At 39.3% G+C, this 14167-nt stretch overlaps 1 protein-coding gene across 2 annotated transcripts in view; it reads left to right on the top strand.

The window, feature by feature from the left end:
- The window catches only part of KSR2 (kinase suppressor of ras 2), a 1667828-nt gene that overhangs the window by 1402866 nt on the left and 250795 nt on the right, over nt 1-14167 (top strand). For both annotated transcript variants that reach the window (XM_078667119.1, XM_078667120.1), the window contains one exon: nt 2386-2519. In XM_078667119.1, coding sequence (XP_078523245.1) covers nt 2386-2519 — 134 coding nt within the window. The remainder of the gene's footprint in view (nt 1-2385; nt 2520-14167) is intronic.

A 14167-nucleotide genomic window follows, 5' to 3' on the forward strand; every position in this document is an offset into this window, starting at 1 on the left:
ATGCCATTCCTTGATGGCCCCCACTCAGTAAGGCTATTGGAGGAAGCTTCCAGTTGACAGAGCCAATTAGGTCTCTGTTGGCAGAAAGCTTGTGGTCCTCCTTACCCTAAATATGGAGGGCAGACCATTGGTTTGGTGGACAAGTACTCTGCCTCCTTCTGTGAAGTCTTGCCGACAGATACAGAGTTGAGCTTTGACATAGATGTAAATGTATTTCGATTTATATAGCGCACTAATCACCCAGGGGCTCAAGGCGCTTGCTTAGGGAACCCGTCCTGGTATTCCCCTGTGAGATACCCCGGCAGGGTATTCACAAGGTGAAAGTCAGGCATCCCGCCGCGAGGGGCCGTAGCACACAAACATGTTTATTGTCATCATTTTCCTTTGGTATAGATACGTGACTCTCTGGCAACCTCACTCACATTCGTTTGTCATTTTGTCATGACATCCTGCAGCAGAAAGGACCTGAGATAACTACAGTTTCCTTAGAAGCTAAGGCCATGGCTGATGAGACAGATCACACCCATGAAGTTTGAAGCTAACCCAATGAATACATAAAATGAACTGCACCTGAACCCTGATATGGCTTCAGGCTGGTACTTGAAATTCGGTGTGGACATTTTTAGCCCCTTCTACTTAGGTTACATGGAGGATGCACCACAAGGGGAAATCAAATTAGTTATTCAAATGTCTTTAACAGTGTTCTTCAAAGGGTTTTCTGATCACCTTGTAATACGCTCTGATACTTCTGGTTTTCTCGTAATTCAGAGACGACATGCTATTGTAACAAAATGGCAATTGATTGCTCCTTAGGAACCTCCATTAGAGAAGTCTTATATTCATGAAGGAAATATATACATACAATCTCCAGAAGAGTGCATACCCTCCAGAATTTAGTATCTGCATTGGCTCATTGGCTTGTTTGAATCCCAGTACTTCAAAATAGACAGGCACATACCAGAGCTCCAACCCACAAGGGAAGAGTTGCAAAGTTAAACATGATGTGTGACGGAACCCCACATGCACTTCCCATGCATGCCTTTACTTCACAGTCACTACCCCGGCTATGACGTTACCAGGCAAGTCATTACTGCGACTTGCCTTACGGGGCTGGACTTTGGAATAGTTTAAATCACTATTCCAACTCCAGTCGGTTATCAGTAGAGAAGATGTTGGACTTAAAATCAAACACCAGTCCAACAACGCACCCCCTAAAATATGTCATTGTAACGACTTGCATTGTAATGGAAAATGTGGTAAAATCGTAGTTGGGGTAGTGACTGCTGAGTAAAGATAGGTCGTGGTTTTGCGTATGGGGCAAATAATATTTCCCAGTTTAACATGCAGTCATTAACCTGTGTACAACATAAGAAATAGCAATAGCACCGGGATATGTCATAATCGGTTTCAAGCCACAAACCATGTATTTCTTATGCGCAAGCATGGTTTCACCAGGTAAATTGTATAACATTATTCCAGTTATTGCCAAATGAATTTGCAACTAGATTCGGAATTTAAATTTTATTTCAATATACAAATGAAAAAACATGGTATTTTTGACATGGGTGCAAATGCACAAAGTTGAACCCCCTTCTTTGGCCTTTAACATGTCTCCTCTTCCACTCTCAATCGTGGCAACAAGGCGAGCTTAACAAATGAGATAATACGCTGACCAATACACATGATAAAAGAGTGGATTGTACTTAGAACATTTATTGTTTTCCTTACCTTGTGTCTTGCAATTATGCATCTCTCAACCAGTAAGATGCTGCTTATATTTTCCCATACCTGACATTCTGAAAATTGTACTAATTGCCTTTCCAGATGTGTAATTATTTCATCTTGTATTTCCTTGCTCCAGTAAGCAAAATCTATACTGCATGAATCTATAACTGATATATTTTATAATCAAGGAATTGCAACTGATCTATGATTACTTTTTTGTTTCAAATCCATCATCTATAACATATGGCTTCTGCAAAAGCTGGATAACTTTATTTGCTATATATTTAAAGATAGTAATCCATAAATACATTCCCTTTACCGATCCACTAATGTGTCAGTGATCCATTTTGAGTATTTACACTGTTGATGCTGTACTGTACTATGGATCCAAGAGCAGCAGGGTATGAAGTGTGCCTAGCTCCAAATGTGCGCTGTCGCATGGTATCCGGATGACCTTAGAGGTGGCTTGGCATATGAGATGTCCTCTCTCTTTTCGACAGGAAACAAGGAGGACATAAAAGTAGAGAGCATGACTGATAGGTTGTCTTGAGGAGGCATCCAGTAGGATGGTTTCCGGTATACTTGAGGACTGGTATAGTTTGCATTTGGTCTGCTTTCTTCATCATGACTGATCTTCCTTTCTTCTCTGATTGTTAATAGGGAATGGGCTACCTCCATGCTAAAGGAATCCTCCACAAAGACCTCAAGTCAAAGAATGTTTTCTACGACAATGGCAAAGTGGTGATCACTGATTTTGGGCTCTTCAGTATCTCAGGGGTTCTCCAGGCCGGCAGGTAAGTCTAAGTCAGAGTTAATACTGTGCATGGAAGCGAGTGTGGCACACGGATGTGCTCTGTTGCAGTAGAGCTCTTAAACCACAGGAACACTCACCACCACATGCATTTGTATTAGTGAAATATGTACTTGCTGCTTTCAGTTGTTTAAAATTACCTTAACATTTGTAATATTCCATAGTGTTCATAGGTAATTCAGGTGTGAAGAAAGTGGCAGTATTTCCTTGGCCTCTGCTGTTTGCTTTAATGTATTATTATTTAATTTCCAGTGGTATCGTTTTAAAAGAAGGAAACCGCTCTTCTTTTTCCTTTTGGCATTCTATTGTTTTAAATTTGAAAGTTTGAGAAGCGTATTGTATTTAAACATATTACAGAAACATAAAAAAGTATGTCCTACTCTAGCTCAAGGCAGCTTTTCTGTCGGTGAGGCTGATAGATATATTTGTGATGAGAGGTGCGTCTTCGTTCACACTGAAAACATAACATCAAACTACATTACCTTTAATTCCGGTTTGAATGGGGTAATTTATTTTTACATCAGCCAGACCCATGTTTATCACGGTGGACTTGTAGCTAGATTTTAGAAATCCTCACTGTGCAGTGCATACTGGCTATTCCTTTGAGTTTAATGTGTACGATGTTATTTACCCACTATTCAGAGAAATTCCTCGGACAATGTTTGCACGCCCGAGACCCGTGTCTGGAGGCTGCATTGTGTTCAGATCAGTATGCAATGACATCATAACTTTCTCAACAGGGAGAAACCTACTCGCGTATAAAATGTTATTGTATCAAGCAGACTTATGTTTCCTTACTACAAGTTTTGTTACCATTTGCAGAGGGGAGCGTGAAGATACTAGCGTGTGATGCTAGGCACCCAATGTTTACTACCTGCGAATCTGTCAGACTCTCTAAAGTGGTTGTCAACTCTGAATACATAGTAGAAGACTTTATTGAATGTAAAAAAATAAACATTTCTTTTACAATAATGAATCGCAGGGTGAAAAAACAAGCATTAAAAAGGTGAACATAAGATAAAACTTAACATCCTGTGAAACAATTAAAATATTTAAACATTTTCTTTTAAGAGATGCAAACAGGTAATGTTTAAAACTTAACAAGTTTTCAAATTAAACGTCTTTCTGTTGAAGAAAAGCAACACTTGATGGCCTCATCGATGGTTCTGATAAAAAATCGTGCTGTGGGATATGTTCTCCTTAGCTCAAGTAAGACAGGACATATGAATCAAATGTTCGAAAGACTCGACTTTGTAACGTTGTAGCTTTTGATAGTCAAGGACCTCTGGTTCCATTTTCCATCAAACTGAGTTATGAGAGTGTACATCAAGCAGAATCTGAGGTACTTATTTTACATAGAGGTCGAGGTATGACGTTAAGTAGACCTGTTTAGCACAGCAGTAGGAGTCTATAATGTAATGTGCATGTTAGTTTGACTGTAGGGAAAGGAGATCTTTCAGTCTACTGCTAATCCTCAGTGTTCCCATATTAAATCCTTGAGCTTGAAGCAAGGGATATACATAAGACCCTTTAGTGGTGGTAAATTGTTATTAACAATAGTTTTGTTGACTGTCTCTAGAGTCAAGTTGTTTACATCACCTCCATATTTGATTAGTTCTGCGAATAATAATCATTTGAACGAGTTTTCCGTTGCAGAAAAACTGCAAACGTGGCACTAGTTTGAAGCGAGAGGAGTTGACGTACGTAAGTTCAGTAGAGATCTGATCCCTTTCATATTTTATTCAGATCAAAAATAGCTTTATCAGTGAAGACAACCAGAGGCATATAGTAAAGTAGGAATTAACTTTACATTACTGATTGGTCAATGGCATGACCACTATAGAGTTTAGAGATTCTTTGCAATGATTTTACAATCATATTTCCCGTTTTTTTGCTTCTTCGAAATACGATCTGGCCAAGTTAACTTTGTGTCCATTGTTAGGCCTAAGTACTCAAAAGTGATCACTTTCTCAATATTTTTCAATTGGTTTCTCATTTTTTTTGTTTTTGAGGCTTAGCAAAGGATATGATCTTAGTTTTCTCCAAGCTAAGTAAGTCTGTCGATATTCTGTAGCTGTAGTAGCTATGAATGAAGACCTGCAAGCATTTACATAATCTGCATATGCTAAAAAAGTAATTTGCTTAGCGCCCAACATTGGCAGAAAACCCTCAGTGTTAATCCGATAGAGAGACCGATCCAAAATATAAAGTGAAAAAGTAAGGGACAGAGAATGCAGTCCTGTTTGAGGCTATTGAAAGTTTACATTTTTGGAGAGATAGATTCTCAGTAACTTACACTTGAAACAATGTGTTATCATGTTATCAGGACACAAGAAAGTGTAGTAGCGAATGGTCAATCCCCTACTTCACCAATATTCCCTATAGTTCTGTATTGGTCACTATCGAAAGCCAAGGAGTAATTCTAATAGCAAACATACAATGTTGGTTGTTTTCTTAAGATCTGGTTTACTGATATAGTGAGCGCAACAATGCTGTCTAACGTGGAACAATCAGGCCTAAATCCAGCTTGATTAAAAGGAAGTAAATTGGAATTGATCGCTGCAGGAAATTGGGTTACTGGTTGAAGGGGGTGAAATCCTACTCAATTAGCAACCACAAATCTTGTCAGTTTGAAACACAAGCCTGCGCATTAACCTATGCTCAGCCTTCTGGTAGCCTGGCACAAAGCAGTCAGGCTTAATTTAGAGGCAATGAGTAAAGTATGTATGCACTTCAAACAGTAATAAAGTGAAAGCACAACACAAGAAGAATTTCACACCACTTTAAAAAAAAGTAAAATGTAATAAATGATTTAACATCAAAACAACAAAAATCAAATTAGTAGTACCGGAGATATGCAATTTTAAAGAGTTAAGTAAAAATAGTTCTTAAAAGCACAAGCTGTGATTATCTGGTGGTGCCATAGCTATCTTTAGGCCAGGCTTACAAAAGTTGACTTTGTCTGACGAACTCCAGCAGACCATTATGACATCCAATCATAGTCAATTACTTTATAGCCTACCTCATGAATATTGATACAATTGGTTGGTTTGCACTTTGCAGCCCACTACAATTCTGAATTTTGTTAACCCACCTACTAGTACATAGGTCGTTTCACAAAATTAATTTCCATTTTCAAAAAGTCAGTGTGCAATTTGATACCAATTTTTGTGAATGGAAATTTTATATATAAGGCCCTTTGAGTGAGAATAAGTCACTGGCTGTTTCCAGAAGTGGAGGTCTCAGTTTTATATGAGTTTATTTGAGTTAATGCTAATTCATCAGATTTTGATGCAGACAGATGTTGACTGGAAGTGTCAGTAATCACGGCACACATGTGGCTGTTGAACTTCTAGCTACCTTTATTGAGATTAGCTGCCTCTGTTAAAGAAAAGAAACCATAAGGCACTTTTAATGATACAATTAACAGAGCTGTGTTATGGGCTCTATTTATTTATTTAGTGACACATACATTTAATTATTCAGTTGCTTATTTTGTGTTAACACGTTTACAACCCATGTGACTGGATAGCACCTCTTTTGATAAGAGTAATTCGATGACCCACTAGAACTGTGGTTTACTGATCTTGGGCTTCAAATATTTAAAATAGATTACACATGAGACTGCATCACACTGCCATGTTAATTTTGGTGTGTTTGTGTGTGTCTGTCCCTACGTAAAGTAGCTATCAGCATTGCGTTAGTGAATGAAACTAATAGGGCTATGTCAACAGTAAGTTGGCCACACTTTTAAGTAGTTGTACATTTTATTGTTAACTGGAAATTTCAAGAACATTCTCCTAGAATCTTGTCAGAAATACAGAAAAGGTAGACATATAAAGCATTCATGATGGTGTCTAAATATAACTCATAGGACTATTAAATTCTGGTATGTGTGGTAACTCCTTTCATTGCACATACAGGAAATGCGAGTTTTGTACCTTCACAATTTTCCCCAGGTAAATTTCGGTAGGTCAAACCAGTTTAAATTTACATAAAGAAAAATATCCAGAATATACCAGGACATGACGATTTTGAAGCCTTAGTGCCAAAATCCGCAAATTATGCCCATTATTGCTGAGTTGAGCTTGGATTAGCCGATAATTATTATACAGCCAGATTCATCAACGGAAAATCGGCTTGCAAAGGGCCAGATTCTGAGAATCTGTCCCTTTGCGAGCGCAATTTTTGCATTTGGGATTCATCACCCCAAATGCAAAAATCGCAAATTGCGAAATCGCTAAATTGCGAGGAATTGCATTTAAGGAATCTCTATTTGAGATTCCTTAAATGCTATTCATGAACCATTTTAGAATTGCGAATTCGCTATTTTTGGCCGCTATTTACCGCGAAGTCTGACTTTGTGGTAAATAGCGAAAACGTAGAAAAATGCACTTTAGTGCATTTTTCTAAGTTGTATGTTACACACACACATGTCCTTTGGACGTGTGTGTGCGCAACATCAGTCTACATTTACATTTCAGGGGTGCTACAGGGTGTCCTTTGGACACCCCTGGCACCCTTGAAATCGCATCCGCGATTTCTACATGAATCCCGTTTTGCGAGTCTTTAATCGCGATTTCTTAATAATCGCTATCAAGGACTCGCAAAAGAGGACAATGATGAATCTGGGGGATAGTTGTTAACTTTTTATTCCCAGGGTATTGGCTTTCAGCCTATGCAATACTAATTGCATTGGGGCAGGGCCACTCATAATGAAGACGATACAGGACCTATAAAGGGGGTATGGGGGCATTTTTGTATGCAAGGCCTTTTCAAACACCTTGATCACTACGCTTTGCTAAGATTATTCAATTTCTAATTTCACCTTTCCATTCGCCGGAGTGACCTTTTTCCCTCTCCACTTACTGATTTAAGGTGTACATTTTCTGCACGCAGAGTAACAGCAACAGTTTTCCACAAAACTCAAGTTAGTGAAAGCTTTTCAGTGTTCTGAAGTAGTTCATGCAATATACTTTCCATAACTCGTTATTACGTTTCGATTATCTCGCAATTGTACAGATATGCACTAAACCCAGACACGCCATTTTTTCACAATTTTACAATAGCGTTAAATGTTGTTCACAGTAACCAAATGCACACTTGCTGAATTTCCTCGTGACTTTGTTTGAAACTTAGATTAATGTGAGCAAATCATTTCTTGTAACTGGGTTTGCATTTTTACCTAGAAACTTTATTTCGGATTGCTTTCATGCAGAGTTGCTAACTTTTATTCTTGCAAATTAAACATTGAATTTTTTAAACCAAAAATAAGGAGGAGATATGGAGAATCAGGCACTGTACCTAATTTGAAGACAGTATCAACTCCCTCGTCCTGTCCTTCTGCTTCCTGCCTTATGATTGATGATTGCCTTTTGATTTTTTATTCGGATAGTGGAGGAAAAACACCACAGCATCCTTTGTCTTCAACATCCTTCTACATTTTTAGGGAAAATCAGATAAGATCTTTTTTATTTTTACAGTTGTTTTGTTGGCCAGGGTAATGGTTGAAGCCCAAAGGGCACCAATCATATATGTTCTCTTTCTAGCTTATTTGACTTATTGTTGTTGGGGGAGTAGTATGCATGAATATCCAATTCAAGTGCCAGTGCCTGACTGAAGGGCAGCGTGGCAATGTGTTTTGTACTGCATTATTATTAGTTATTGTTTATTGGTGCAATTCTTACAGGTGCACTGAGAGCAGTGTCGCCTATATTTTTCTAATTCTGGCATTCTTTCAATTGTTCAGTGCTGTAACCAGACTTTTCTGGCATGTTCTGGTGTGCGTATTTTGAGTCTAGGATGGGTTTTGGGTGACTCGAGTTGGCCCTGTCTATTTTTTACATTTTGAACATATTGTAGCTGTTACATTTGATGAGTCTGCAGGTGTTGGAGGCTTGAGGTTGGCCCAAGATGTATGTTTCAAACTGTGGGCCTTTTACCTACTGTCTAATCTTTTGTTGGGGTGGGGCAGTTGGCTGAGAGGTGTTATATATTATCCTCGATTTTTTCAGATATGTTTCCAAAGTGTCTGCTAGAGGTTTGATGGTGTTGAGATCTGCTTGGTAATTACTGATAGCCAATTTTCTGGTATTTTTCATGTGTGTGCTTAGGCTTCAGGTGTGTTGATGGTAGCTGGGGAGATACAGAGATTTCCTTCATTTTTGGCAACCTTTTCTATGTGTGATCTAGGGTGGTCCTCGTTTTTGGAGGGTTCTTTGTATGGATTCAGATCTTTTTCTAAATTGTTCTTGTGTTTTTCCTGTCTGATGTGTCTGGAATGGAGAGGTGAAGGGTATAAGTTAAGAACGCATTTCTCTATGTTTCTGGTTTTTCTTCAGAGTGTTGTCAAGAGTCTGTAGGTGTTGAAGTGGGCTAGGTGACCTCAGATAATGTTATTTCTGGCTTGGTTCATGTATGTCTACAATGGCTCTGAGGGTTTTTGACGGAGTGTGTGTTTGGTATGTGAGCATATTTCATCAAATTCTTTTGGCATTTCTCCTACGTGTCTGCTAGAATTGGTCAACCAGCCGCATTTCCATAATTGTTTTTTACATTTAGCAATGTGCCTACTAGATTTCTGGTGGTGTGAGTTAGCTTGGGAATGATGCTGATATTTTCTTCAATTTTCTAGACTTTGACTTTGTGTCTTATGTTCCTACTAGGGCTATGATGTTAGTCACAGATTCCTCATTATGATTTTTCCCAGATGTTGATTGTGGTTGCGACAGCTACATATATTTCCCTTGCTTTTTTTAGCTCTTTAAAAATAAGGCTGATTGGATTCTGGGGTTGGGCCGGCCTGACCACAGTTAGTTTCCGTGATACTTTTTGCACTTTCCATACATGTCTCCCACGATTCTGATGGTTCTGACCTTTTCACAAATAGGATTTCGGGTATGGTAGGGAACAAGAGCTATACTCGGATATCTAATTCAATTCTCAGCATTTTTCATGTGCTTCTGCCTGAGCAGTTACAAATATTTAACTTAATATCTGTCCTCTGAAAACACAGTCTTTTGATGTTTGTTTCAATTGCCAAATGGAAGTTTATTTAGAAGCATGACATAGTCCTTTACTGTCCATTTCCTTTAGTATTACATAGAGTCAATTTGTTTTGCTGTTCACATATGTGCCTGTTTAAAGATGATGTGGTTGACCCGATTTGGTCTCTTAGTAATTTGTTGTGCTCATCATGATCACCTAACAAGGACCCATAATTTGTTTAATTCTCTGTTAAGTAAAAATCGGAATGTTATATGAAATAAATGAGCAGTAAAGTCCTTATCCTTGTTTACAAAGAAGCCTGTATTCGCATATTGAAACACACACTAAAGGAATGTGTTTTGTGAATGAAATGTGGCCAACAATCACTATTTTGAGTCGTTTTAAACAATATAGATGCAAAGCCACTGAATAAAGTTTATCACAATTTCTTTATGAAGCATGAATTAGTGCATGCAGCCTAGGTTAATCTTTTGACTATTTGTAGGTAAAAATAGTTCTATCTTACAATGAAGTGGTGTGAGTGCAGCTTGCTTTAATGAACTAAGGGCAGCACCAATAGGTTTATGAGTTTTCTTATAAGAAAAATAGGTTTATCTCCAGTTGCTAATCTATGCATTTAATTCTTGAGGGTTTCTCGTGTGGTTATGGGGCTCCTTTATGTTGACACATTAGATGATGCACAAGGTGACATACTTTCACGCCCAGGTGTCAGGACACCACACTTCTTCTCTCACATGACTTTATCTGTAGCTTCAGCCTGCCACAGCAATGTCCCACATTATCTCGGCTGCCGGACCTAAAGAAGACAATGCTAACTTTGGTGGCCATTGCTGGTTGGATCGTTGTGCACCATGTAACACGTGAAGCAGTGGACTTGCACCTGGCTGCATGTGCATCGACGTTCACTGGCCCACCTTCAAGGTACTTGACTCCAGTGCAACCACAACCTAAACAATAGACTAACTCTTGTTGGATGCCACCACGACTGCCAGTGAAACTCACAGCATGGGGGGATATTGCTGGATACATTCACGATGCTCCTGGCTGCTCAAAGCCCCAATAGATAATTATGAGTTGGCCATGTACTTTTCTTCATCCCTGTGAAGAGAAACCAGCAAGGTCATTAGAAAGGTGAGTGAGACAGAGAAGAGTAAATATGAGGACTATCTGCCCGATGCCAGTTATCAGCGGAGCCCAGCCTCTGCTATCTCCAGCGAGGGGGAGGTGTGAGTCTGCTCGGCCCATGTCTCCCCCATTCTCCTTCCCAATCTGTTTATTGCTCTTCTGCTGGCGTGGGAGGGATGCACGACGAACACCGGCCGCCCTTAGCCTAGCCTTAGAGCAATCGCTGTAAATGAGATAAAACCGTTCTATTTTTTAAGTGATCTTTTCATAATTACGGTAGAAAAGTATGAAAACGAGATAACGAGGAAGGTTTTTAATATCTTATGTATTAATTACCTCTTAAAGTAATAACTTCTACATCAAGCTCCGTGGCACAAAAAAACTACATAAGCGAATGCACTTGATATTATTACTTCTAAGGTCTCTTATATTCGAGTTGAGTCATCCAGGCCCACATGTGGACCAGAACCTCTTCAGTCGTTCTTTGTTCTTATACATGTTCAGTCGCAGAGGCACTGTATCATGGGCACTTCATCCACCACATCCATCTATTACCTCGATAGTGCCTCGATGCATCTGTAGGATAGAAAGGTGAAGAGCCTTCAGCGAGTTTTGATTTTCAGACTGGCTCTTGGATTGACACAATATTCAAATTTAATAAAAATATTTTTTGATAATCAGGCATGTTTGTTTGAAATTCTGACATCTGTGTGGTGCTGCTGTAACCGATGTAAAACAGGATCAGGGTTCTCCAACCATTTTATGTTCTATAGAAATAGTGTTCAACATATGAAAGATTAGCAGCAGTGATCACCTCAGTGCAGTGTTGCCAGCAGTAATGTAAACAAGCATTTGCAATGCATTAGGTCTCGCAGTTTAAGCTATTGGCATTGTAAATGACAATGCCTTTTATTTATGTTTAAAAACCAACACATAAATGAAAGGCATTCTTATTTACAATGCCAATAGCCTAAACTCACGCAAATGCCAGACCTATTGAATTGCAAATGTTTTTTTACTAATTTGGATGAGCCATACAAATAAGCAGTCATAGTGTAACAAGTGTATCACAGAGGAACTGCATCATGTATAGGGGTGTCTTATATGTAAGAAAAAGGAAGGTGAGGGCCTGGCAAGTGGGTGCACTTGACAGGGTAGTTAAAAACTGCACATGCAGACACTGCAGTGGCAGGTCTGATACATATTAACAGGGCTACTCAGGTGGGTGGCACAACCAGTGCTGCAAGCCCCCTAGGAGCATTTGATTTGCAGGTCCTGGCACACTCAGTGCACTTTATTAGGGACTTAGCAGTAAATCAAATATGCCAATCATGGATTACCAATCAAAGTCACAATTTACATAGAGAGCTTATGCACTTTAGCACTAATCAGCAGTGGTAAAGGGCCCAGAGTCCTATAGACAACAAAATAAGGGTCAGAAAAATCAGAGGCAAAATGCAAAACGTTTTCGGATAACCCTGCAAAAAATGGCCAGGTGTAACAGTGGGGGAAGTTGTATATTTCTTGTCTTGGGTGTAGGACAAGCATTAAAATGAATTTTCTACCCCTCCATTTCTACCTGGTGCACTCCCTCTGTTGCATCTTCACAATTTCACCATAGATTTTATACAACAAAAACTGCTCTCTTTTGTATGGAAGAAATGCTCCATCAGTCCCAGGAGCTACATTAATGAAGTCCATAGCGCAAGGAGGGTTGTGTCTCCCAAATATACCCACCTATGTCCAGGCAACACAGATTCGCCCTGCACTGGAATGGCACTCAGTGGGATTGTGGAAAGGATTGTTACATGTCGAACAGGCATATTTCAACATACCACTCCATTGTTTATTGTGACTACCCCAGAGACCAAGGAGGTAAACCCCTGCCCTTATCTTCCGCAGTAGTTCTTCTGGAATACCGGCCATAGGTGGTCAGAAAGAAGGGTTCCACTACTTTTCCTTGTCGCCTATTACACATAACCCAGGTTTTCTACCACGAATCCAGGACCTGCAGTTTGCCGCTTGGGATGCTGGGACACCGCATGTTTTAAGGGGAGTATATCTAGATGGGGGCCTTGTTATTAATGAGGACCACTGGGAGAAATGGCATTTTGACCCCCAGGACCAATATAAAATCACACAACTGTTACACAGGATGGGATCCAGTGAAGTTGCCCCTCTGGCTGCGAGAGAGAAGACACCATTAGAAAGCATATTTGCCAACAAAATCATACACAAAGGCATTACTTGGCTACAACGCGGTTTGTTAGACCTACATTTAACTCACAAGCATACGTACGTGGCCCACTAGGAGCGAGACTTGGAAAGGAACATTTCAGAGGGTCAATGAACCAACATGTGGCATTGGGTAGCGAAGTCCTCCATTTGCGTGGCTTCTAAGTAAAATGCCTTTAAACTATTGACTTGATGGTATCTCTCCCACCCAACTACTTGCCTTCATGGGGATTTTCACAGCTCTGCTGGAAGGGTTGTGAGGAGCGAGGCTCATTTATACATATGTGGTGGTCTTACCAGCATATTCAGAGATATTGGGGGGAGATTTTGACATATATTCGCCAGATCACGGGCACTCAGCTCCCACCGGATCCGCTAGTTATATTGTTGGGTGATCCTGGAGATGATTCTGTGTTCCCATTAACAAGACCTATGGTTAAGCTGATTTCTCAACTTTTGATTGATGCTCAAGTAACCTTAGTGCAGGAATGGAAACAACGTGATATGCTGCCTATACATTTGTAGTGGAATATAATTTAGTTCATTTATGCAATGGAGAAGCTTCCATCTATAATTCATGATTCTCAGACAAAATCTCATGAAGTGTATAAGGCTTTTCAACCTATATGGCAAGGCACTGGGGTGGATTTCTTAGCTGCTTGTCCTCTCAAACCTATTAGCAGGGCGGGTCTCCATATGGTTAAGATGGAAACCTTGACCATATCCTATGGCGGCCCAAAGGGAATGGGAGAAAGAGGGGTGGAGGGGTGGGTGGAGATGCTGTTAGATTATTTAGTTGTTGCTGGTGATGGGCAGAAGATGTATATTATAAGAATTACCTATGGTGGGGATGCTGGTGTATGTTCTTCCCCTCGGTGGTCATTATTAATATGATAATGTATCTCACTTGTGCAGACAAAATTCAATAAATATATTGTTTTAAAAAATTGATAAAAAGAAGTAATTGATGGTAATTTAAGTATGTTCAATAACTGTTAATGTTGTATTAATTTGTATATTTTAAAGAATTAATAAAATATTTTTCTATAGGTAAATAATGTTGCTATATTTATAGAATTCAGATTTTTTAGCAATAAATAAAATGAAAAATATATTTTAATCATTTTAAATAACTTAAATATTTTATTAGTTACCATATGGTTTCATTTTAAGTCCTTACCTCCATAATTTTCCTGTGGGAGGGTGTTGCAGTACCTGTGAATGGCCAGGAGTGGCTCTGAGCTGTAAGACATTCTCAGCTGT

This window comes from Lissotriton helveticus, chromosome 11 (assembly GCF_964261635.1).
Source record: "Lissotriton helveticus chromosome 11, aLisHel1.1, whole genome shotgun sequence".
Classification (NCBI taxonomy): domain Eukaryota; kingdom Metazoa; phylum Chordata; class Amphibia; order Caudata; family Salamandridae; genus Lissotriton; species Lissotriton helveticus.